Here is a 26,947-nt window from a genome sequence, read left to right as displayed (position 1 = left end):
GAGTGGAAGACAGGGAGTTCTTGTTTAAATGGGGACAGAGATTCAGTGAAGATGAAAAAGTTCTAGTGACGATGGTGGTGGTGGTTGCACAGCAAATGTCAATGTTCTGAAGGTCACTGAACTTAAAAATGGTTAAAGTGGTGAATTTTACCTTTTATATATTTTACCACAAAAAATAATAATTAAAGAAAGAATATACGTGGTGAATTCAAACACATTTTCTTACCTTCTCAAAAGTCATCTTATATAAACTGATACCACAGGCCAAGAGAATCTCCCTCCTGTGGCCAGGTGGCCAGTCGTGACACTGCAGTGGGACCTTATCTGTCAGAGTGGCTCAAGACCACACATGACCCAGCTGGGCCCACCCCAGGGGCCACTGCTGCTCTGCCCCTTGCCCAGTCTCCTTGCTCAGCCCTGTCCCTATGTCTCTTCCAGATTCTCTCCATTCCACCGTGGTCTCCCCCTCCCACTTCTCTTTTTACCCTACTCTCAGCTTGCCCTATTCACCCCTTTCCCTCACATCTGATTCCCCAGCCCCAAATGAAAACTGGTTCAGACTGAGGCACCAGGACCCAGATGTGAAATTTTCTTCTATTTTGCCTGCAATTCAACCTCTCTCCATATGTTTCACTCCGTATATTCATGATGTAAAGGCGAGTGTTTTGGTCGGGAGTTTTAGCTGGAACCCAGGTCTAAGCATGTCTTGCTCATCCCTATTTCTCTCTACGTATGTGCTTCATTCCTCTCACTTTTTCTGTCATCTGGTTTGCTCTCCTTCTCCAACTTGGCAGGAAATGTGGCCGACAACTACACGCAGGTTTTCATGTTTCAGCCTCAGAGGGAATCTCTTGCTGGGTCTCAATTCTGAATTCCCAAGGAAGTGACCAGTTGGCCCAGCTTGATCCAAGGACCCTCCCCTGGGCCAATCCTGTGTGGCCAGGTGGCAGGGCCCATGGGACTAACATGGGGCTAGATCCCAATGTTGCAGCCATGTGGTGGGAGGCAACAGGCTATTCTCACATGTGGGAAAGAAGAGGACATTCTTCAGAGAACCTAATAGTAGTAAAATAAACCAAATTCAGTCTACACATCCTGTAATTTAGGACTCTTCCTAAATTCACATCTCCAAATTATTAGTGCCTTTATTCTACAACTCTTTCAGAAATGTTTCTGGTAATGGAGTCTTTCCCATACTTGGCCATAGTGGGGTTAGGGGTGTTCTGCTGCTGCTGCCTTGGTGGTCCTGGGGAAGAATTCTGACTCTCTCTGTATCCCTATCTTTCAGTGCACCGCTGCCTGTGGAGGTGGCCTTCAGAAGAGGACTGTCCATTGTGTCCCCTCAGAGGACAATAAAACTGAAGACCAAGACCAGTGCCTGTGTGATCATGAACCCAGACCTCCAGAATTCAAAAAATGCAACCAACAGGCCTGCAAGAAGAGTGCTGGTGGGTGAATGGGTTTTCCCAGCGGGGAAGAGAGCTTTCCATAACTAAGTCATTCTGCATGATTCAATTTGTAAATAGGTTTACATCCCTTTTGCTGAACAAGAGAATCTTAATGCTGAAAAGGCCAGCCAGCAAGCCTGGGAGCAAGCTGTCTGATTTGGTGAGGTTTGATTTTAGTTCCTTGAGGGATTATCTCATTCATTCCTTTATTTCTAAGCATGTTCACAGTGACGTCCTCTCACATGGATAAGAATTACTTCTATGTTTTCAAAGACATCTGAGAGATATTCCAGCCTTTCTTGGGAATCCAAGGAAGTATGGAATGGTCCTCTCTATAAATATAGTACCACCATCTTGGGCCAGGTTCCCCAGAATCAGACATGCAGATGAAGGTGTGTGTGCAAGGGATTCATTAATGAAATACTCCCAGGGAAGACCATTAAGGGAGTGGAGGAGGCAGGAAGGAAAAGGGAAGAGGCACAGCCAGGGTGTCCACCCAGGAACCTGAAGTCCTAGCTTCAGTTGAGTCCCACAAGGGAGCTCTAGAGTTTAAGTTATGCCTCAGAGTTGTCCACTCCTGGGCCAGTAAGCTGGACTTTCACATTCCCATGGTCTTCAGCCGTTGTCGAAGTGCCACCTCAGAGGAAGTGAATCTTTAGGCATTTAAAGCTCTCTACGTGGAGAGACGAAGGAGCTCCTGTAGGCTGCATGGGTTCAACCATGAACCCAAATGTCCATTCCACTGATATTTTGGGCTTCATTGACATGCAAGATTTCCAAATTAAATATAAAACCCAGAGAGAAAGTTTTCAGACAGGGAGAGAAGATGTTTTTGATAGTTTACTTACATTAGTTACAAAGTAGAGAATGTCTCATGTAGATATAGTTCAGTAACTGGGGTCTAGAGTGTCAGGATGAATTACTTCTGCCCCTAATGAAAGAACCAACTATGAGACATCAACTAAGTGTCATGCTGCTCCTGAAAAGGTATCCCGTTGGCAGTGCACAATGGTAGTCTTTTTCCAAAGATTCTTAAAGATGAGAAGTAGTGAAATGTATGGTTGCCTCTTCCGAGTACCGAAGCACCCAACAGAGACTGCCCTTAAAGTTAATGTCCTCAGAAGACTTTCCTAGGTATTTGTTTACAGATCATGCCTTTATTCAACAAATATTTGTTGGGCACTTACTGCATGCTAGACATGGGGTCAAACAAGAAACAAAACCATAAACGAGTGACAGGCTTTATGAGAAGGGAGGTAAGGGCTGTTATGAGAGAACTTGGAAGGGCATCGAACCTAAACTGGGAAGAGCAGGGAAGGCTTCTAGAGACTACAAAGGTCAGGCAAGAGGGTCCAGGAGAAGCTTTCAGCTTCTGGAATAGTCAGAAAGAAGATGATGACATGGCACATAGATCTAGCTCCAATACAAAGTTCAAGGGAAGCAAGGAAATGATAGAGTTAGGAGAGGTAAGCTGGAGTTAGAGGATGGAAAATCTTGTGAAACATGCTCATGAGTTTGAACTTTATCCCTGAGGCCGAAGGGGGCCCTTGAAGAATCCCAAATGGGAAAGTGAATATAAGAAAGTCATTGCTGGCTGCAATGTGGAGAACAGAGAAGGCAGACCAATTAGGAGACTGCAGCTCTACCCAAAGCAAGAGATGTACTATATGGCACAAACTGGGGCAGTAGAAGTGCAGATAGAGAGAAGTAAGTAGATTCAGGAGCTACTTAAAAGAAAAACTTGACAGGACTTTGTGCTAGGAGAAAAGAGAAGAAGGCTAATGCTCATGTGTCTGACTTAGGCAGCTGAGTAGAAGCCACCATGCGCTGAGAGAGGACGCCCAGAAGTGGGTTTGGGAATGGGGGAAGGTAGTGAGTTCTGTTTGGGACATGTTTGTTGAAGGGCCTGTGAATCATCTAGGTAGGGGTGTCCTATGATCCTTTCGTTCCACAGGTGTGGAGGCCAGGAAAGAGATATGGGCTAGAAATCATGACCAGAATGCACACAGGAGGGGGAAAATGCATTAGGCATGATTATCACATGTAGCTTCTGTCTGACCAACTTGCATTTGAGTAGCTTTCATTGGCCCTTACCTGAAATGCCAAAAGAAGTCACCCAGGGCTCATCATGAGAGGTATTTTTAATGTTTAATCTTCCAGACTCTTGCTTCTCAAAGTGTGGTCCCTAGACCAGCTGAATTAGCATTTCCTGGGAGTTTGAGGGTCTCAGTCCTCAGTCCAGACCTACTGAGTCAGAATCTGCATTTAAACAGGATCCTTGGTGCTTCAGATGCACATGAAAGCTTGAGAAACACTCTGTTCTAGACCCTCTTCCTTTCATTTCATCTTATCACCTTCTATGGTACCATATTTTAAAATATTGAGGCTACAAAATCCCTTCTATGTTGTGTTATTTTTTATATGACTGAAACAGCCACCCAGTCTTGGTTGACCATGCCTAGTATTGTGGGTTCTTATTTTTAACTATATGTAGATCATCTTTAAATGTCTTATTGTTGGACAGTACAATCTTCAGTAATCAAAACTGAGTTAAGTGTATAAATAGTGTCTTTCATCTTAGAATTTCAAGCTGAATAGATGGTGACTACAGTTGGCTGGCAATTGATGTACATAACAATAAATTTCACTCACCAACAGTTAGTAGGGCAATAAAAGTTATAGCTTCTCTTGAAGGCAGAGCCATGCTTACTCATATGGAAGCAACATGAAAGAGCAGTTGCTAGAAATTCTATGACTTAAGGAACCATCCAGCCACCGTGACCCCTATATCCTCTAAAATGCTTTGAAAATATGCATTCAATGCACAGATTCCTATCAGTCAGCCATCACAGCAAACGTAGCCCTATGTCCATCTCCTAAGGTCAGGTATGAATTCCTAAAAGGTTTGCTTTCCTCCAGTCATTTTACTTCTTTTAGAAATCATCTAAGTTTATAATGACTTAAAACCTAAATTGGAACTCCCACTTCCATATTAGTGACTACAAAACCCTTTCCAAGTATCTGTGTGGGAAAAAAAAATATCAAGAAAATTCATTTACTGAGTATCAGCTATGTTCTAGGGATTATAGTCATATTGTTTAACAAACAAAAACAAAAGCACAACCCTTCTGCAGGCCATTCCTGGGGTTGTTTTGTTGTTGTTGCTTTTAATTTGGGGAGTAAGGTCTAGAAAAGGCAAGATAAAGAATAAGAACAGTATTTAGATCCAGTGTTGATACAAATGAACATTCGAGTCAGTAAATTTCTACTAAAGGATATTCTTCCAGATGAATAGGATTTCATTCATTCATTTATTCAGCAAACATCAGTGATCACAAGATGTCTCAGGCAAGTGCTAAAAGCTGAGTATAAAGAAATGAGTAAGACACAGCTCCTGGCCTCAAGGAGCCCAAAGTCTTATGGAAATTGCATTTGTCAACAACATTGTAATTATTTTTCAACCTTCTTTCATGGACAAAACATTATTCCTTCAACACAATCCAGCTGACAGCAAGGGAACAAGCCTATAACTGTCCCTTTAAATTCCCAAGTATGGTTTCTACTGAATAGGCAGAGGCAAATTCTGGGTCTCCTCTCCAAGTTGCCCCTAATTATAAGCATTGTGTGTACTTCAGAACTGGGCTCCAGTTGGCTGATGAACACAACAAGCCTTCATTGTTTTACAATAATAAGTAGGACTGATGCAGTTAAGCTCTGCCATGATGTGGGGCTCCCAGTCATTGTCTGAATGAGCTGCTAAACATAGGCCTGGAACACAGACCTATGTGAGGGTGGCATGGGCCACCTCCACTCTTCCTATGGTCTCACCCCAGGACCTAGCATGTTTCCAGGGTTCTGAGGACCACTGAAAAGCAAGGATCTGGATCTCATGGTTCTCAAGATCAGGTAAGGATGCAGGGCTTGGTTGAGTCTCTTTTAGTCATTTAGATGTTGACCTAACCTGACAAGTGGGGCTTCTGTGTTGAGCAAATGAAGATGTTCTGGGCAGAGAAGACCTGTCTGCGTGATCTCCTCCTCCCCATCACCAGTACAAAGGATTCACTGTATTGGAGGCGAAGCTGTAGGGGCACTGAGACAACATTCAAACTCCAGCAGCACCATCTATGTACCAGCTGTGTGAGGCGGGGCCAGTTGCTAAGCCTCTCTGGAACCCTCAGTTTTTAAAAGGAGGAGAACAGATGTGCCTACACTCAATTTCTATGAGGATTAAATGGTAGAGTATGCATCAGGCGTTGCCTACCCCATGGTAAATGGTATCTATATTGTTGTCACTACCTTCATGGAGTAAGGGGTGTATTAGTTTTCTAGGGCTACCATAACACCATAAACTGGGTGGCTTAAAACAACAGCAAGTAATTCTCTCACAGTTCTGGAGGCTGGAAGTTCAAAACAATCAAGGCTTTGGCAGGGCCATGCTTGTTCCCCTAGTGTCCGGCAGTGGCCGGTGATCATTGGCTTTCCTTTGGCTCAGAGCTGCTTAACTGCAGTGTCTGCCTCCATCATCACGTGCCGTCTTCCCTCTCTGTGCCTTCACATGGCTTTTTCCTCTGTGTGTGTGTGTGTGTGTGTGTGTGCGCGTCTGTGTCTGTGTCTCTTCTCTTTTTATAAGGACACTGCTCATCTTGGATTAAGGGCCCACCCTACTCCAGAATGATCTCACCTTAATTTATATCATAATTACATCTGCCAAGATCCTATTTCCAAATCAAGTCACATTCACAGGTTCCAATGGTTAGGACTCCAACTCTAGGGGACACCTAAAAGGATAACAGTTCAACGCACAACAGAGGAAGACTTTGGGGGCTTTCTAGAGGCCCTTTTTACAATGGCAGACACCCGTGAGAGAGATCACACTTTAGCCCTTAGCTCACCTACAGAACAGCTGAAGATAGAGGGTGGTGGCCTGTGGGAGCAAGTGGTCAATAATAATGCCAGTTTGGAGACTGGGACAGAAGGGACCCATGTGGGTCAACACAGCCAAAAGACACTTGGTGGAGAGGTGAGGTGCAGGCTGAGCCACCACACTTCCTGTCTTCCACCTTCCTTGCAGCAGGACTAGAGCACTCACATACCCAAGCCAGGGAGAATTGGGAGCAGAGACCTACCCCACATGCACCTTCTCTATCCACATCCACTCAGACTTCACAAGACGCTGGCTAAGGAACTGGGCAGCTGTGCAATACTCAGGCTCCCATGCTGGGCCCTGTGCCAATGCCAGAGCCACGGAAGGAAGCCTTTGCCTTGTCCTGAGCAGCAGTACACGATGCACGGCCACGCCCCACGAAGAACACCCGCTGCCCTGGAAGAGCTCAAAGGAATATTCCACAACAGGAATGCCTGGTCAGTGCCTGATCCCATCTGATCTTGGAAGCTAAGCAGGGTCAGGCCTGGTTAGTACTTGGATGGAAGGAATGCCTGGTCAAAACACATACTCTGTCTAGAACTTCCGAGGGATGAGACAATTTCCTTGGCCAGGAGCGGTGGCTCACACTGTAATCCTAGCACTCTGGGAGGCCAAGGCAGAAGGATCACTTGAGGTCAGGAGTTTGAGACCAGCCTGAGCAAGAGCGAGATCCCGTCTCTATTAAAAATAGAAAAAAATTAGCCAGGCATGGTGGTGTGCACCGGTAATCCCAGCTACTCAGGAGGCTGAAGCAGGAGGATCGTTTGAGCCCAGGAGTTTGATGTTCCTGTGAGCTAGGCAGATGCCACGGCACTCTAGCCTGGGTGACAGTGCAAGACTCTGTCTCAAAGATTAAATAAATAAAGACAATTTCCTGTGGGATTTTTTGAGAGACTGTTTTTTTTTTTGTTGTTGTTTTGTTTTTTAATAACATCTGAAAGAAGAGGCCTGTAGAAGAAGAGAATCAGTGATGAAGACTGAGGTCGTAGGTCCTAGGAGCATTATATGTTACCTTTCCCTAAATGCACTTACAGCTCGCACACCAAATGGGATTCTGGCAGCTAGCAGGAGACACTCATTTCTTCACGAAAAAACAAGGCACAGTCAAGGGAACAAAGAGTTTTGAGGTGATAAAAGGCATTATTTTTGCCTTTATGATCTAAAGCATAGGGAGGCAAAAATACTGTCCAGATTTGGGGTAAAGAGGATATTACTTCAGTTTCTCCTTTTTCTGATTGTTCTATTTACAAAGGACCATGGCCTGTTTATAAAAGTATTTTTCTTCAGAACTATGAAAATCTTTTCTCTGGAAAGGCAACCAGAGCTCCAAGAAGCACTCAAGCCAAATTTGAAACAATTTCACTTTCTACAAAGAAAATCTAATTTGAACCTCATTGAATTCCTTTCATGCCAGGAAGACATGGGCCAGTGCCGTCTGGGGGTGGGTTGGGGTGTACCTGAGCAGTCTAGCCTCATGCCCGGATTCATGTAAGAGGAAAGCAAGGCCAAGAAAATTAAGGGACATACGTGCCCAGAGCTAGTTAGAGTAGAACAAGGATTGGAACTCAGGCCACTAATTGTATACTTACTATGGGAATTATTTATACACGTCATCTGCCTTCATCTACATGGTGCAACTTACGTATCTGAGTCCTTCACTGTGCTGCGCATTGCTCAGCAAGCACCGTTTAGTGGGCTGCCTGGCTGACCGTCTGGCACCCTGCACAGTGTGGTGGGTAACGCATGAGCACCAGAGTCAACACTGCCAGTGTTCAGATCTGGCTGTGCCACTTACCAGCTGCACAACCTTGTACAAGTTCTTAACGGGTCTAGGCCTTACCTTCCTCATTTATGATATGGAAAAAAAATATTTACCTGCCAGTACTGCCGTGAAGATTGAATGAAGTGATACATGCAAAACGCTGCATTCGACCATTGCCATAACAATACTGCATAGTGGAGCACCCCCCCACACTCAGGGGTTTAAAACCAGTCATGCACTTCCTGCTTAGCATCTGCAGACCAAAGTTCAGCTGGTTGAGCTTGGATTTGGTTGGCCTTGGCTGCAAGCTGTAGGTTGGGTCTAAGTCTGCCCCATGTGTCTCCCATGTCCCTTGGTGGCTGCACGAGCCAGCCTCTCCCTATGGTGACGGCTGACGTTCATCAGGCAGGCTACTGTGACTGATAATTTTAACACAAACACTTTGCACAGTGTCTGATACATAATAAACATTCAGTGGATATCAACTGCTGTTACGAATTGTTATGCATCCTTTCTAGGTAGACATTTAAAGTCTTACATTAATAGAGGCTGTGCTCATTCACCTGCAAAGGATAATCTTTGAATTTTGTTCTTTTTTTTTTCTCCTCCCCCAGATTTACTTTGCACCAAGGACAAGCTGTCGGCCAGTTTCTGCCAGACGCTGAAAGCCATGAAGAAATGTTCTGTGCCCACTGTGAGGGATCAGTGCTGCTTCTCGTGTCCCCAGACACATGTCACCCACACCCAAAGGCAAAGAAAGAGACCGTTGCCCCCAAACCCCAAAGCACTCTGAGTCACTCTGGAAGCCACCCTCCACCATAGACTGCAGCAGCTGCTGACCCGGACCTTTCGCCCTGGGGGCCGCCTCACTGAGGTTTTGCCGTACATATTTCAGGTTCAACTTTGGGTCATACCAAAACAAAATTCATTGTGTTCCTCTAGCCACAAAATGTCCCTCCCCAGAGGCCTGGGCTGTCATACTTGCTGCTCCTTATAGGAAGGTAACTATCCAGGAGAATCAGGCATCACCTGGGATCGGCTCCTGGGGAAGGTGCCAGACTAGGCAGGTCTGTGAAATCCTGTCATTTTTCCTCCCTTAAAGACAAAATCAAAGAGACCAGACTTTTCCCAGACTACCTCAATAGCATCAGGAAACAGCCACACTCACCCAGGGAACAAATAATTTTGTTCATTTACCTTGATGAATATTTTTTTCTCCCTGCCTGCTGTTTAAAATGATATGGAGGAGTTTTTAGGAAATTGCCTTTAATTCACGCAGGCAGAGGAGCACTTTCTCCACCCAGTGTTCACCTGGGGCAGGAAGAGAAAGTGATGGCTCCATCCTTCAGTCTCTTCCTCCGTCCCTGCAGGTATCTGCCTACCCTGAGACACTAGACCACTGGAGGAAACGCGCACAGACAAGCAGCCTGAGGGATTTAGGTTAGTTACACAGAAAATATTTCTGACTTGAGGATAATTTCTGTGAAAATTCTTAAAAAGCAAAGGAACAGAAATCCACTTGCTAGTATAAGAAAGGAAATGTGGGCCTTTGTTCTTCCCCCTTTTCTGGCAAATACCTGTTCCTTTGCAGAAGAGCCAGTGGGTCCTCCTGTCTGCCTGTCCCTCCCTGCACAGTCCCCACCTGAGGCAGGAGTCAGGTCCCCCCACCATCCTGCTGCAGGGACATTATCCCCAAAGATCCTACACCCAGGTCCATGGCTGCCACCTGCCCTCACCTCAGAAAATGGAGCTACAGATTAAAATATCTTAAAGAACCAGGTAATTGCACTAAGTACAAGAACTTAGTACAAACTAGTACAGAAAAGATGATCTACTCATTGTACTCAATGCGTAGTTTTAAAGGTCTTTTACCTTGGGGGACACAGGCAAGTCAGGGAGTCCAAAACACTGAAAGTTAGAATGCTCATTTTGATGTTTCTACCACCCATCGGAAGTCAGAGTAGGCTGTGGTCTCAAATTCAGAGTAAATTTCCAGGCTAACTGATTTCTAAGGGGAGGTGCTTATGTGAACTGAGCCCAAAGAGGGTGGGTGGGTGGAGGGGTCTAAGCCTCAAGGGGAGGAAGACCTCAGACTCAATTCTTGACAGGGAGGAAGGCAGGTATGTGGCCTTCGTATAAGGGGCAGCATATTTTCAGACTCGTGCACAGACACATTTCATATTCATCATGGAACACAATGTCCCATATCGCCTTTAATGACCTATCCATTCAGCAGACGGTGCTATTGAAAAATGGTGCTAATATCTAGATGGTGGCAGAACTAATATAAACATGTAGATAGGCATACAGATGGGTAAGTGTGTGTGAAACTCATGTACGTATGTATACACCTCTTCTGTAAATGTATAATGGTGTTGCTGGCCAATGCCAGTTCTATTGCTTGGGTACCTTGAATTTAAAATTTTGTATTATGTGCCTTTTATTTTTTTCAAGCCATTAATGTGTATTACTCTGATAAATTCCTGTGGAAAATAAAACACTGGGATTGAGATGAAATTCAAGATAGACCAGAAACAAGAGGAAGGTAGAAATGTTTACCTAAAGTCAGGGAATTCATTTCTAGATAATTACATTCTTGTATTCTCTGCCTTTAAATATAAACATTGCTGGCTGATGATAATCTCTGGTGAAGTGACAGTTTTAGAGAATAGAAGACACTTAAATTGTTAGTGACATGAGTGGAGGAGAATCGGATTTGTTTTAGTGAAGCAATTTGCAAAGACTATCCTTACGTGTGGGGTAGGCTTTCAGAGGGATTAATTTAGTAAGCTGGATTGATTTAACTTAATCTGGTACTGTACTAGCACAGGGTCAAATACACATCATCAGAGACCTAGGTCTGACCAGGCTTACAAAGCTCAGGAACAAACCCAGATTCCTACTGACCTCAACAAACTGAACTAGGCCAAATTTCCCAATACACAAAATGGACCACATTATCTATGACCCACGTGGTGGAGTAGACGGTAGACATGTGGAAGGTTTGGCCATGTGATCCATTCTAGGTCTTTTCCAGTTTCTCAAAGGCAGAGAATTGGCCCCTAATTGTGCATCATGGACATTTGGCTCCTGTATTGAGGCTGTGTTGTAAGACAGTTGCGTGGTGTCTATTGTGCTGGACTCCAGGATGAAGAAAGTGCTTGCTAGAGGAGCCCTTTGTCACCTTGCCTGTTGCCTTGGCAATCACTCAGCTATGGGTCGTCAGCATTTTGACAGGTCCCCTTACTTGCAACAAGAAAGAAGCCTCAGATCAACAGGAAGACTCTGGATGGTGTCTTCATCTCTTTGAGGCTCCAGGGTTGACATGAAGCAGAATTGTTTTACTTTATCCAGGTCCTCCTTTCTTCCCACGTGCAGTGCACAAGTGAGAAGCACATCCAGAGACACTGGGTACAGGTCTACCGTGAACCAGAGAAGGCCACCACAGCATCTGGTGCTTAAACCCATTAAGGTTCTAAAACCCAGTTTGGTTTACACTGCCTTTCACAGTAGTAGAGTTAGCTGTTCTCTGAAAAGTTGTGGGTTAATGTAATTCTTGAACATAAAGACATAATTAAACATACCATAAGAGAACACTATCCCAAGAAACTTAATAGTGAATACTTTCTTAAATCAGGGAATCGTTTCGTGGTTCAAGAATTGCCTCCTTTTGTAGGAATGCTTTGTTTTGTGATGGGTTTTCTTGAACAAGAGCACACCTCCGTCCAATCTCCTGGGACAGCCAGGTTCCCACTAGCACCTCAGTGTGATGCTTTCAGATAGTCAGTGAATGTTTCTGATAACCTTCACCAAGTACCTGAAACACAATTTGAGGGATTATACTGTTTCAGACCATAACTTCCCATTCAACTGACTAAAATCCTCCAGACTCTAAAAGCCACACATTGCACATATTGCTACCCCAGAGAGTGCAGGTCTCAGCTCTTCTCCTTGACTTCAAGTTGAAGCTCTGGGATGGGGTATCTGGAGCTCAGGCCACAATGATTCACTTTCAAGGTAGAGACCACGTAACATGAACTGCCTGGTGCTACAACTTAGACAACATATTTGATGCTACTCCTGTTGTTTGTATTGCTAACTCAAGTATTATTAAGCTATGCCATTAAAAAAACATGGTGGGGGAGGCACAATTCTACCTATCATTGTCCTCCAAAGTGGTTGTTTGCCACACACAGCCCAACCCATTGCACTCCCTGCATCTCTGTGCTGCTTTGCCAGGCTCCCTTCCCCAGCCCCCTTAAGGGTACCTTGGTGGGTATCTCAGTACTTAAACCCAGAGTGTAATCATAGCCTGCCTTTGTGTGGCACCAATAAATGGTCAAACTCACCGGTGTTTCCATGTGATTCACGTGTGCTGAGAGACTGCCCCACCCCCAGCGTTACCTTGGGTTTTAGCAACCTCGAGGAGGGTGCTATCAATTTCTTTCTCCCATACTGCTTCCAGATTTCCGCCTACTTGACCCCTAGATCAGTACATCATGAGATGAGTCACATCCCAGGTGAGGTAGAACTTAGGTCTCTTCTCATGAATATGCAGCAATTGACACAATCCACAGTATGATAATCTGAAGTGATGCCTGAAATTCCCCATCACACTAAATCCACTGAAATTCATGCAGCTCACAGCATAACCTACTCCGTCATCCATCCAAAATGTAGACATAATGCTTAAGAGAAAAGGGCCCATCTCTAGAGGAAATCCAATCCTTTTTCAAAGATGGTGCAAAGCACAGTAAGTGCAACCAGCAAAGGTAGAATATGTACATATGGCAATGGAATCCACTCCTGGAATAAGTAAAACGCACTGAGGGAGGAAAGAACCAGGCATCTTGTGGGGACAAGAGTGACTTTATTTTTTTAAAGTGATTATTTATTTATTTATTTATTTAGAGACAGAGTCTTGCTCTGTTGCCTGGGCTAGAGGGCTAGAGTGCCCTGGTGTCAGCCTGGCTCACAGCAGCCTCAAACTCACAGGCTCAAGTGATCCTCCTGCCCCAGCCTCCCAAGTAGCTGGGACTACAGGCACACACCACCATGCCTGGCTAATTTTGGGGGGTTCCACTCTTGCTCAGGCTGGTCTTGAACTCCTGAGCTCAAGCGATCTTCCCACCTCGGCTTCCCAGAGTGCTAGGATTACAGGCGTGAACCATGGCACCTGGCCTCATGACTTTATTTTTAAATGCTAAGCAGCCTGACTAACCCTGAGTCCAGGAATGCCTCCCAAATGTCTAGTTGATGTATTACTCTTTTTGTAGGAACACTTGTTCACTGTAAGTTTCACCTTTACTCCAAAATAACCCTTAATGCTGTTACAGAAATTATAGGCTGTGATGCCAGCAGCACTCTCTCAGCCACCTACACATTCCTTCCAGAGCACATATACTTTTCCCCAAGATATAAGTCCTGGGTGTGGGGGTGCTGTGGAGTGGAGATCTACCTGTCTTGCAGCCAGCCAAGACCACACTTCTGTAACTTCCCCTAATAAATCATCCTATACCGATAAACTAGATCGGTCTGCCTCATTCCTTGGTTTTTGGGCTCCTTCAGCATTTGGGGGCCACTTTGCATATATGGCCCTTTTATAGAAAACCTCTCCAGGTGACCCCTAGAATGTTTGAGGGCATGAATGCAAGTGGTAGGAAATCTGTTTCTGGTCAAGGAGGCATCACAGAGGACCATGAACACCTCCTTATACATACATTAAAAATGCTTCTTTCTACAGCCACTAGGCAACTCTTTCTTACCCTGCAAAGTTTAGCTCAAATGCTACTTCCCCTGGGGCACCTACCCTGACCTTGCCAGAAAGACTGAGACACTCCTCTGCTTCTGCTATACCTTGTACATTTTCTACCAGAAAAGTAGCCCTTAATTAGGGGTGATTTTGTCCCCCAGGAGATACTTAACAATGTTTGGAGACATTTTCTTCTTTTTTTTTAGGGAGTGTCTCACTCTATTGCCCAGGCTGGAGTGCAATGGCATGATCATAGTTCACTGCAGGTGGAGAGATTTTTTGTTTTCACTGCTGGGGAGTAGGGAGGGAAGGAACGTTACTGGCATCTAGGGAGTAGAGGCCAAGAATGCTATTAAGCATCCTACAGGATGACACCCCCCAACAAGGAAGAACTGTCTGGCTCGAAATGTCAATAGTTCTGAAGTTGAAAACCCTGCACCAAAATAATTATCACCTTGGAATGAGTAGCAGGGGTTCTGGGTTGAGTAAAACTGAGCTCACCCTAAAATTCAGACATCACACAAGGACTGGTGAGGTAGGTCAGAAAACCTGAAAAGAGAAAAGTGCATCAGGAATCAAAGCACACCAGCTTGATGAAAACATCTTGATGTTGGAGGGGAGGCGTGATTATGAGCATAGCTCCAGAAGAGTCTTGGACAAGTCCCTGGGGACTAAGCTGCCTCTATCCTAAAGCCAGGGCCATAAGTCAAAAGCAAGTAAATTAGAAAAGTGATATTTTAAGGGCTCGGATTAATCATCCTCCTCCAATTGAGATTTCTTAATTAAACTGAGACTAGACATAATCAGCCAGATGAAAACATCAGCCATGCTAATGGTAAAGCTAGCTTGGAAAGCCTGTCTTGGGTACAAATGGAAAAAGGCTTCCCTCCCATTGTCATCTCCATCCCCCTAGGGCAAGTTGCCCAGAGCTTCAGGCCTCATCCAGGGCTCTTCCAGCTTGACTTTTGAGCTCAAGAGAGATGGGGGTGGGGGAGGGGAAAGAAGAGAGAGACAGAGAGACAGAGAGAGAGAGAGAGAGAGAAATGGACCACTTAACCCATGCACTTCAGCTAACAGAGGTCTCATGGCCATCAAACTTCCACTAGTAGCAGCACCCCCTCCTGCACTGGAAGTAGCATGACAGGGCATCATAAAGACCCCAAAGGGATATCCCAATACTATCTACTCTGGAAGTGGAGTCATCTTGGATCTACAGGGAAGAGGTAAGATTAGCATGAGGAACAACATGGGGGAGCAGAGGAAGCATTGATTAAAAACCACCACATGGGCCAGGTGCGGTGGCTCATGCCTGTAATCCTAACAATCTGGGAGGCCGAGGCAGGTGGATTGTTTGAGCTCAAGAGTTCAAGACCAGCCTGAGCAAGAGCGAGACCCCGTCTCTACTAAAAATAGAAAGAAATTATATGGACAGCTAAAAATATACATAGAAAAAATTAGCCGGGCATGGTGGCACATGCCTGTCGTCCCAGCTACTGGGGAGGCTGAGGCAGGAGGATCGCTTGAGCCCAGGAGTTTGAGGTTGCTGTGAGCTAGGCTGACGCCACAGCACTCTAGTCCGGGCAACAGAGTGAGACTCTGTCTCAAAACAAACAAACAAACAAACAAAAAAACCCACCACATGCATCAAGTTCTAAGTTCTAAATACAGTAGGTCTTCACGCCTTGCACATTCCGTATGGGCAGAGGTGGACCTTGCTTTCCTGGGCGTAAGTCACTTTGCCGGATCCTGGTCATTCAGGAGAAGGGTTGGTTAGAACGGCACTTCCCAACACTTCATGCATGGCACACAGCAAGATAACCATACATGTGTGCCCCACTGCAGTAAACTGGGAGGCCACCAGCACCAGAGGTGACCAGGCCTGACCACTCTGAGCATTGAGGGGCTCAGTGTCTCTGGCACACCTGTAACCCACTCTTGGCACATGAGTTTGGAAGGTTGGCGTTACATAAGCCTTCACCACATCCAGCTGTGTGGTTTTGACTCTGAATCCTTCCTGTCTTAAATGCAGAGGACTCTGTAGCCCACAGGCCAAGCCACATGGTTACCATAAAGTCTGGAAAGCGACCTAGAACCCACATGTGTAGTTAAGGCTCCGGTCATGTGACTCCCAACTGTCCAATCAAACTGGTGCCATGGTGACCTCTGAACCACAAGGGAGGTCCCTATCCAGGAATTATAAAATAAGATGCAGACCATAGCCAGGCTCTCTTTGCCCTTCCTTTGGCCTGCCCTGCTCTGACAGTGGGTCCCGTCGTCATCTGTGGCATATGTACCATGCTCTGTAAACCTGTATCTTGCTCTTGCCCTATAATCCTATCTTTCTCTGCTCAATAAACCTCATTTTCATGCTTGCCTACCTTCGGTGTGTCTAGCCTTTCTCCGGCCATGAGCGAGCCAAGAACCCACGGTTTCAGGCTGAAACCTAACAAATGCCTTTCAGATCAGGACTGAAGGAAGGGAGGGTGGGGGGTCTTCTGTCCTAGCCCCCATCTATGTTCCAGGCAAGCTTACTACACACCCCAACCCCAAATATGATACTCAAACTATCAAAACTCACCAGAAAAAGAACAGCAGTGCTCTGGAATCCAGGGAATGGAGTACTGTCAACCCAGAAGGAGCCGGTATTTGGGGACAGTGAGTGCAGCCTTGGGTGCCTTCCATTCCCTCGCATCCTGAGGGGCCAGCCTGCAAGCTCTCCCCTTGGCTCCCCTCGCGGTCTGCTCGCAGCGCTTCCCGGGAGTCCGAAGCCCCGTGTGAGGAGAAATTATAGAGTGGCAGACAATGGCGGTGCTGATTAGTTAACAAGCAGGAAATAATTGCAAACGGGGTCGGTTGAATGGGTGGAGCCCCGGGGGCCAGCTTAAAGGCAGTTTGCGCAGGGGCAATTTGTTTTCTGCTGATTGTCTTGCAAATGTTTTAGATTTCAGACAATGGACGAGCTAATGAATTGTGAGATTAAATTAGCTCTCCTTGGCTCTTGTGGATTGAAAAAGGGATGGGTTACATATTGCTGGGAGGTCGATGTCCGTTTATTGCCTTTATGATCCACCAAACAGCAGAACATTAAGAAAACTCTTTTCTTGTCTGGTGGTTGGGGACAGGCACATGTCCTACATCGGCATCTGAACCTCAGAAAGAAAGGCAGGAAGACACAAGCTGGCAGACATACTACCATTTCTTCTCTCCTTACTTAGGAGATACAACTCCGGGAGCAAAAGGGTTATTTTTAAACTAAATAGTAAGATTATTGGAAGCAGGGAAATCAGAGGTGAAGGTGGTGTAGCTGTGCACCTCCCTTGTAGGGATTTTTTTTTCCCTAGATAAACATTTCAGTTAAAATCTTGCTAGTAATTTGCACCACAATATTCCTAGTCTTACATTTATACATTTTAATAACACAATTTCAAAGGCCATATTCCCCCAAGATACATTTGCTACTATTTCTCATGGCCTCTGAGGTCCCAAGTGGGAAGGAAAATATTGCCAAGTAAACAGAGATGGCCCTTCTGGGGGCCCTTAGCAGGTTATTTGACAAATGACTCTCTGGGCCATGTCTAGTGTGTCATCACATGGCCCAAACGGAAGACACACAGTCACTCCAAGCCTGTCTAACGTCTTTGGTGAATGAAAATTGACACCTCCCCACCCCCAGCCACCTTCTAGGACTGTTCAGGTGAAACCGTGGAAACCTAATGTTCCGGTTTTTATTCACCTGTTCACTAAAGATGTTATTGACTTTGCATTATGCAATTAGCACTGTGCTTTAAGCTGTGGTGAATTTAAACAAGTTTAAGGTATGTCTCTGCCCTCAAGAAGTTTACCAAGTAGCAGAGAGCTAACCTATGCATGTAAAAAGAAAAATTCAAATGCAAAATAACAGTGAAAGGACATTAATTCATAAGATGCAAAAAGCAGACTAGCTAGCGGGTAGGGAATCAGAATAACAAGCCAGCAGATTCATAAAGGAGATGACCCAAACGGAGAAAATAATCTGCCCAGTCTCAGCGCAGTGTCTCATCCCACAACCAAATGCAAGTGGAAAATAAGCCCACTCTCTGCTAGCCTCTCCTGAAGAATGTGAAAGAATGCAATGCAAAACCTACAGTTATAGTTCTTTAAATTCTTTTTTCTCTCTTCTAGTTGTCCTACATGTAGAGAGGCTAATTTTCTTAAACCCTAATTCTTCCCACAGCTGTCGGGAAGCCCCAAAGCTCCCTCATTCCTCCGACTTCTCTAGGCCTGTGCCTGTGACAATGTTCTCCTCATGTGGCAGCCCAGAGCCCAGGAACGGAGCTACCAAAGGCAGATTTCTCCTTAGAGGGAAAGGAAGGGAGGGAAGCTAGGCAGGCAAAAACAAAACACAAATTCTCCTTAGCAGTACAGAGTCCAACAGGAAAAAGGGACACAGTGACACTGACAAGCTATGTCCCCATCACTAGTAAGAGCACCAGAAAGATGCGATCTGCCACCTGTAGAAGCCGCTTTACACTATTTGACATCAGATACGGTCAGGGAGCCATGACACTGGCAGCAATGGGCTCTTAGAAGAACATCCTGAAATACTCATATTTAATCCAATTTGAATTGGATTAAATTCTGTGATTTAGCCAAACAATCCTAAATCTACTCAGATTTTATTTAATGGGCTTAGGGATGTTAATCAAATCAATGCATGTTCTATAACACATGCCATAAAATTACAATCATGTGCACAAATGTCTAAGTTGAACAGAGGATCATCCGCTTCTAGATTCCCTGTCAATATGTGTTTGCTCCATATGTATTTGTTTTGGCTTCTGCCAACGTTTCTTTGCAACAAAGGAATGGTAGTCACTGATGTTTCAATAAGAAAAAGTTTGGAAAAAATATGTATATTTTAGCTTATTTTCTTCTAAATTGGGGAAAGTTTCATGAAACACTGATAAAATGTGTGCACATTCTTCTAATAGAAGCAGGAAGAGTTGGAATTGGAAATCTGGTCTAGCCATGTCAACCTGTGAAAGTCAACTGTGGCCCAATTGACACAACTGATCTCTTGAGGGGGAAACATGGGAAAGGCAGCTGGATGCTCTTCCTTGTTCCTAGAGAGGCAAATAAAGATAAAAATTTGCATTTGCTTCCCCTCTCCCCCCTAAAGCACTTTCCAAAAGAATCATTCCCCACCCTAAATAATTATCACTACTGGCAGAGAAAGTACCCCTGGAAGGAAATTGATATTTGGGTTTATATATCAGTCTCCTGTGAGCTTGGTTAGTGTAAGTCAATTCTTATAAATCAGATAAAATATCATTTCTAAAGCTGCCAAACTGAAAGTCAGACTTCATGTTTGATCCATCCCCCAAAATGCCACCTCTTGAGACCTAGTGCAAACAGCCAGCTGACCAGCCACCGAGGCATCGCAACCTCTGCTCTCCCTGGTCTCACTCAGCAAATGACTGATACGTATGGTCAGAGGATTTCAATCTCTAGCATAGTTCACAACATATAGTAAGAATTCAGTAACTTTTGTTTATAAATCATATTTTGTTCATTCATAGGAGAGATGTCCATGGTCAAGAAGTGGGAATTTGGAGGAGGAGGAGGCAGAAAACATAAGGAGTGGGGGGCAGGGAGGCAGGTGAAGCTGGGAACACACAAGAGGGCAGCCTGTGGGATGGAGAATGTAATGGAGGGGCATGGTGGGGTCACAGAGTGGAGATGAGGAGTAAAATGCCAGACACTGAAGTGCAGAGATAAGGTGTCCCACCTTGTCCACCCGCCATGGCAGGAGTCTGGGGGCACAGCTGAGGCCATCTCAGAATGGACTGCGATGGGTGCTTCCTCCCTAACCTGTGCCTGTGCTAACTGGAACCCTCCTCCTGTCTCTGCTACTCCCAGCACGTTGCAGCCCAGGGAGGGGAGGAAGGCATGTGCTGGTTTCTCTAAAGCTGCCTGTGGTTTCTCCATCAGGCAGGTTGGTGTCCTCCTGCCCATTCTGCCACCTGAAAGATGCTTGCTCCAGGCTGTCCCTTAGCATCTGTGGGGGATGGGGTAGGAGTACAATGGGAAGTCCACACATCAAATGTCTCCAGGTTTCAAAGTCATAAAATAAGCAGTGTGCTGGGTCTGGCCCCCTGTTCCTATCCAGCATCCTGCAGCCATCTCCCCAAGGATCACCCCTGTGACCGAGAGGTCGAATGAGCCAGCCCTGGGCCAGCCCTGCTTCCTGAGAGCCTGCTAGCTTGCACCTGGGACTCCTGAGTGATGACTAGACCCAAAGCCATGATGGAAACTGACCTGGCCAAGCTCCCCAAGGAGCCTAGATGGGTAGGTTCCCTGCCCTCATGCCTCGCTTTTCCAACTCATAATCTGCAGCAGTTTTGAAAACCTTCCAAAACAATATGTGGACAGAGGGAGGGGAGGGAGCACAGTTACCTGGGAACCTGGTCTGCTCAGGCCCTAGACACTCATGTTGGGTGCTGTTGGTAGCCACCTGTAAGCGAGAGACCAGGCTGTGACTTTTGCCCTTCCCCGACCCCCCAACCTGTACTTACAGGCTCTCAGGCCCACATCCTTCTCCGGCCTGGGGAGACCAATGTGTGTATCCCACTCAGGTAACTCTTGTTCACTCAGTCATTTACAAAACCCCAAAAACTTTCTTACTGGACCACAAAGGCAGAAGTGTTAGCATTTCAGTGTTTGCGACATGCTGACCCTTCTAAAGCAACGTTCAGGGCAGGGGTCCCTGTTGCCCAGGCCTAGGGCTGTCCTGCCCACTCCAGTGTAGCTCATGGGAATTTGCAACCGTGAGCAGAGATTCTTGTGGGAAAGGGACCTGTGGCCAAGTAGGATCCAGGCTTATCTTGGACCATGGGGTAGATGAACACCTGAGAAATGGTGCCCCAACAAGGTTGGTGTGCTCCAGCCTGGAAGCCTGGGTTTCAGAAGCCCACTGAGGAAGACAGGCCGCTAAGCTGTGACTGTGACTGGCCAGGACGGGATCGACAAATTAGAACCAATGTATCCTGAGCTTCAGCCCTAACATGTGCTCCCGGCCCACCTAGGCCCTCAGCCTCCACGCCAGCCTGCGGCTCTGCCCGCCGCTGCCAGGCATGTGACTCACAGAAGACCAAGAATTGAAAGAAGTGGGCAGAGGGGCGATGTGGGCAAGGCCCATTTCAAATGAAGCCAATTATCTCTCCTCTGCACTCAGACAAAGAAGCTAATTCTCATCCTGATTACAGGTCATCCTGAATCATTAACGAACTGCTGGGATTTCATAAATAGCTCCCACATTTCTCTCTAGGAAGCCAAACTCCGGCAGTAACTCCAAGCATACTGTACAGATTTGGGGATACAAACAACAGCAGAACCATCTGGGAGTTTGCCATCTGCTGTTCCCACCTGTGGGGGAATGGGATGCCCAGGAGGGAGCTCAGGACCAGGAGCCAGGAGACCGCACGTCTGTTACCGCTTTCCGTGTTGGAAAGATGGTGTTGACAATATTGGACCTGCCCCACTGTATTCTAATGTCAGAGAAATCCCAGTTTCACAATTGGCCCCTTGGCGTACTGGGACTGAACTATAAGCATTAGTTTTGAAAAAAAAATTCTTAATGGTTTGGCATTATAAATTAGACTGGGTTGGGGGGAGAGGGAGATACATTTTCGTCTGTAGCCCCTGTGGTACTAATATTCCTGTATCTAAATGGTAGATTTGAAATGAACAATGGTGGCATGGTATTGTAAAGATAAAGAAAGAGAATTTGAATTACTGCAGTTCTATTATTCTGTGTAAACACTTGGAGTCTTTGAGTTTAAAATTTAGAATGGTGAAACAGAGCACAAACTGCGAGGTGAAGTTTTTTGTCATTTTATTTTTCTATTGTTATATAATAGTTGTACATACTTTTGGAGTACATTTGATATTCTGATATCTGTATACTGTGCACAATGATCATATCAGGGTAATTGGGTTAGTCTCATCTCAAACATTTATTTTCTTATGTTGGGAACATTACATTTACAACATTTTCTAAAATCCATCTTAGCGTGGCTATGGGGCTCAAATGAACCGATATATAGGAAAGGGCCTGGAAAAGATGGTGGCCCAAGACCTCATGATCCTCGTGCCTCAGCCTCCTGAATAGCCGGGACTACAGATGTATATTGCGAGACCCAGCTATTTTAAAAACTTTTTGTAGAGATGGGGTGGGGGGTCTCACTTTTGCCCAGGCTGGTCTTGAACTCATGGGCTCAATCAATCCTCCCACTGTGGCCTTCCAAACTGTTAGGGTAATAGGCATGAGCCACTGCTCCCGGCTTCCTTTATCATTTTATAGGAATTCCTTTTCACCATATTCTGCGAAACTATTGATCTGGGACAGTTGGAAATTAAAGAAAAACAAAAAACGAGTCACTTCCCACAGAGTGTTTGAGAAGCACTGACTTAGAACTCAGCCTGGCACATTGTATTGTAAAGCACATTAAAAAGTGCCAGATACATAGGAAGTGTTCACTGAACGTTAACTATTATTACTTTACCTGATAGATGAGGAATCTTAGGTGGAGAGAGGCTCACGAACTTCCCCAGTGCCCCAGGTCCACTGAGGCAAACCACAGAGGACCTGCAAGTACCTGCCTGTCTACCTGGGGGTGGGGAGTGGGGGTGGGGGAACGACAGAAGGAGTTGTCTCTACTGGGACAAGATGGCTCTGCAAAAAATCCTGCATGACAAAAAGCAGAAGCCAAAGACAAACGGGCATCCTAGCAAGTCCTCAAGGTGCTGATGGTGCCACCGGGAGCTGAGATGAAATGGAATTGCCCAGAAAGCACCTTTGGGAGCATTGCCCAGGCAATAGCAACAGCCCTGAGTAACACCCAAACGTCGGCTTTGTAGGCCAGCAAGGCACCTAGAAACCCAGCAGAAAAGAAACATCCAGAAACCAGGAGATCCACTGGGCAGCACAAGGTCGCCAGGGATCCCTGGGCACCTGACTTTCCTCCAAAGCCCCGAGATCAAGTGAGTTACATCCTACCCGAATCTGACACAACCTTAGAGAAACAAAGGAAGAGAGGATATTCGAGGTACTAAGCATTTTTAAGTAACAGAAACTGAACTCCACTTGAAGGGAATAAGCTTTCAACTGGATAGGATATGTAGTTAATTTTCTCCCAGTATCCAGCGAGGAGACTAAGGAGTGGGGTTGAGGAGAAAGTTCCAATTACTGAGAAAAAAGTCTTCTCACTGCACCTCTGAGTTGTGACACGAGTCGAATTTTCCTGTCTTGCTGCAAGGACATCCAGAGTAAGCTAGAACATGCATTAAGCAACCTGTGAATCTTGTGGGCAATGATCCAACTCCTTCCCTCCAAGCCCCTGTGGGAGCCAAGCACAAGCAGTGTCCTGTCCATACCCCGCTTCCCAGCCCATTAGCCAGATTTAGGACAAGGGGAGTTAAATGCCGCAGCCCACAGCAGAGCATGTAGGTGGATTCAGAATCCCTGGAGAGCGTGACACCTCAGGGACGGTGCCAGCAACAGCTGAGGATCCAGGAGGCAGGTGGGCAGGGCTTCTTCCCCCGGCTAACGAGGCTTTTCCTGGAAGCAGCACGTCTCTGCCCACAACGTTAATGGGAAAGGAGGGAAAATGCAAGCAATTTTCTTCTGTGAAGGCCGGATCTTGTTTTATGTCTTTTTGTTTGCTTGTTTTATTGTAAAACTTTTAATCTTTTCAAGTCAAACATTTTAGTATTATAGGTTATATAGCTGAATATTTGAAAGAGAAATGCGATAACAGGTTTAATATTTATACCTATAAAATAAACGAAAGCATTTCTAAAACCCAATAAATTCCTTAACAATTTTAAAAGTAAGAGGCATTCACGACTAAGGTTTCCATATGTTGTATGCAGTGGTTACATAAGTGTATATGGTTTGTCAAAACTCATTAAACTATGTGTCCAAAAAGCCTGAATATTCAGCATGTAAATTAGGCTTCCATATAAAAAATGCTAAATCTCAAAAGCAATTTTAAGGAAATATATGAATATTATAATATAGATTTTTTTTTTTTGGAAATAATTTCAAACCTACAGAGAAGTTGCAGTATCTGACCAAAACCTACTGTGTGGACGCAACCAGAGAGACAAGCCGCCTGATTAGGCTGATCAGTCACAGCGAGGGCGGGAACTGCCAGACCAGACTGCACGACATCGACATCGACATCGACATCCAGGGCACCTCAGCTCACCCCAGCTCACCTCGCGGTCTCCGGGGACATCGAGGCCGGGGATGAGCTCTTGTATGGCTGTGGGGACCGCAGCAAGGCTTCCATGCAAGCCTACCAGCCGTCGACCTCCGTGCCCCCCCTCCCTTCTTCAAAGGACAAAGTGGCCTTAAAGGAATTTTTTTTTTTAAGCACTTAATCTTAGCGGCTGACTTCAGATGTTTTTAAAAAACATATTAAGATGCCTTTTCACTGTAGTATTTAAATATCTGCTACAGGTTTCCAAGGTGGACTTGAACAGATGGCCTTATAGTACCAAAACTTTTATATTCTAGTTGTTTGGGTACTTTTTTTTGCATGCAAATCGAGCGTTTGTGCTTCCCGTGAGTGCAAAGACTCAGCACAGGTTTCAGAGGCAAGAGCCGTGTTCGCACCAGGAAGCCGGAGGGTCTCCCGCCCCGTGGAAGAGCCGGGACCCCCGCACTCCCGGCGCCCAGAAACCGTCTCCCGCCCCGGAGGAAGAGCCGGGACCCCCGCACTCCCGGCGCCCAGAGACCGTCTCCCGCCCGGGTGGAAGAGCCGGGACCCCCGCACTCCCGGCGCCCGGAGGCCGCGCGCGCGAGGAAGACGCTGCCTCCCAGCGGCCTGGACCGGGAGTCTCCAGGCTCTTGTTCTGACGTCTGGACAGGCGCACACTGAAGTGTATGAATGTTTTTGAAAACGGTTTCGCAGTAGGCTAGCCTTCCCCTCTGCTTTGCTGACGGCTTGCCGAGCGTGCGGCCGGGCACGGGCTTACCTTCCGCGGGCTCCGCGTTTCCGGCACCGTGAAGCGCGAGGGCGGGAGCGAAAGCGGATGCGGGCGGGACGGCGTCGCTTGCCTTCCCCGCCAGGGCAGGCTTTCCTGAAACCAGGTTCGTTGTTTCTAGACATGGGAACACTGAACTTATTTTTTTTTAAATAACAATCGAAAAAAGAAACCAAAAAGAAAAACCACAGAAAACAACTTGCACGTTTATAGGTCTTGAAGCGAGTGAAGTGGCTGCATTATTTTGGGGTTTTTTTGTTTTTGTTTTTGTAGAAGAAATTTGAGATGGTACTCTATGCTAATCAAAAATAAAGTTTTGTAGGGGGACAAGAAATTACTTACCCGACACCCCCCGACCCCATTCCTTCCACACAGCCCCGGTTCTGCTGGGTTTAAAGTTCCAGACCCGCTGTCGAGGCCTTCGGTTTCGTGGGGCCACGTGCTGTCCTTCGTGCAGACGCAGCCGTGACTGCAGGGGCCGCCTGCAAGCCCAGGACCCCGCCCCAGCCGCCGCCGCCGCCCTCAGAAAGGCGCCCAGGTGTGCCGGGGTGGGCAGGACCCCGCAGCCCCCAGGGTCAAGGAGAAGGCTGAAGTTTTCACCTCGACCGTGATGGCAGGAGGAGTGAGTGGCTTTCTCCTCCCTCCCTAAACACGCACTGTCCCTTCAGCCCAGGGGCCGGGGCTCAGGAGCGCAGGGGGCTGGGTCTCTGGCTCACCCTGGTCCCAGGTAATGTGAATGGAGACAGGTGTGAGAGCCTGTCCTCGTCCTTCATTCACCCCCACCCCAGGCTTCACGGGGTGCTACCTAAGAAAGTCTTCCCCCCACCCCACGCCAGCCTGGCCAGGGGTCAGCCAGTGGAAGGAGGATCCCACGGGAGTGTGTAAATGTGAGATAAAATGTCTTGATTGTACCTGTTTGTGGTTTAGCTTTGTATTCAAACAAACAAAAAAAACTTGAAAATTATTTGTCATCATAAAAATGAAATAAGAAAAATTAAAAATTAAAATATTTATTGCCAGGCAAGGCCAACAAAAAAAAATTAAAAAAAATAAAACAAACAAAATGAAAAAAATTAAAAAATCAAACAAAAAGAACAAAAAAGAAAAAAGTTCCAAGAATACTACAAAGAACTTTTTTTTCTCTAAACCTATTTGAGAGTAAAATGCCTATTTTGTTCAGTCTCACCTAGATTAAATATCTAATTATTTGTACCTAATTACTCAGCAAAGGAGGATCGGAATGGGAGGGCAGGGGAGAAGTGTGGGGCTGGTTCCTTTCTGGAGAGTCTAAGAGTGAATCCGTTTTCTTACCTTCTCTAGCTTCTAGAGGCCACCTGTGTTCATTAGCTTGTGGCCTTTTTTCTCCATTTTCAAAGCCAGCAATAATGGATCCAGTCCTCACATCACATCACGATGACCTCACTCTTCCACAGGTAATCCAAGATAACGCCCCCATTTCCATTTCAAGGCTGTTAATCACATCTGCAAAGTCCCTTTTACCATATAAGGTAACATATGCATGAATTCCAGGGATTAGGATGTGAACATCTTTGGGGAATCATTATTCTGCCTGCCTCAGGAAGGCAGGCAGGCAGGGAGGGACGGAGGAAGGGAGGGAAATTTTACCTAAATGCTGATGTGTGGGTTTTTATGGTTTTTCTAAATCATCCCAGAGCATAGCTAGAATTAGTTCTCTTCTACCTTGAGGTTCTAGCACTGGAGGGGTCTCAGGTGGCTGATGCGCCAAGTAATAGACGGGGGTTTTCCTTATCAATGAAAGGTATAAAACAAAACTGTTCCAGTCAGATATTCAAAGAAAACATTTTAAAAGAAAGAGAATTATTCACTCCAGTAACACATACAAAAAGTTGTACTACAGAAAATGTAATCATAGTGTTATTGAAACTGCAGTGTGTTTTCAGCCTGGGTCCAGTTCCTCATCACACAAAGTTCCAGTTATTGAGACAAGGAGGATTGCCAAGGAAGAAAGGAATTTTTAATACAAAAGACTTGTCCTCTCTGGAGAAAGG

General features: G+C 45.9%; 1 protein-coding gene across 1 annotated transcript in view; it reads left to right on the top strand.

The window, feature by feature from the left end:
• ADAMTS12 (ADAM metallopeptidase with thrombospondin type 1 motif 12) overlaps nucleotides 1-10,167 on the top strand; it is a 245,657-nt gene extending 235,490 nt beyond the window's left edge. The window contains exons 23-24 of the mRNA XM_045565804.1: nucleotides 1,289-1,448; nucleotides 8,749-10,167. Coding sequence (XP_045421760.1) covers nucleotides 1,289-1,448; nucleotides 8,749-8,927 — 339 coding nt within the window. The 3' untranslated portion in view covers nucleotides 8,928-10,167. The remainder of the gene's footprint in view (nucleotides 1-1,288; nucleotides 1,449-8,748) is intronic.
• Nucleotides 10,168-26,947: the final 16,780 nt, after the last annotated feature.

The sequence above is a fragment of the Lemur catta genome, chromosome 12, assembly GCF_020740605.2.
Source record: "Lemur catta isolate mLemCat1 chromosome 12, mLemCat1.pri, whole genome shotgun sequence".
In the NCBI taxonomy this organism is placed as follows: Eukaryota; Metazoa; Chordata; class Mammalia; order Primates; family Lemuridae; genus Lemur; species Lemur catta.
Note: the sequence above shows the minus strand (reverse complement) of the source record. Positions and strands in the feature narration are given on the sequence as shown.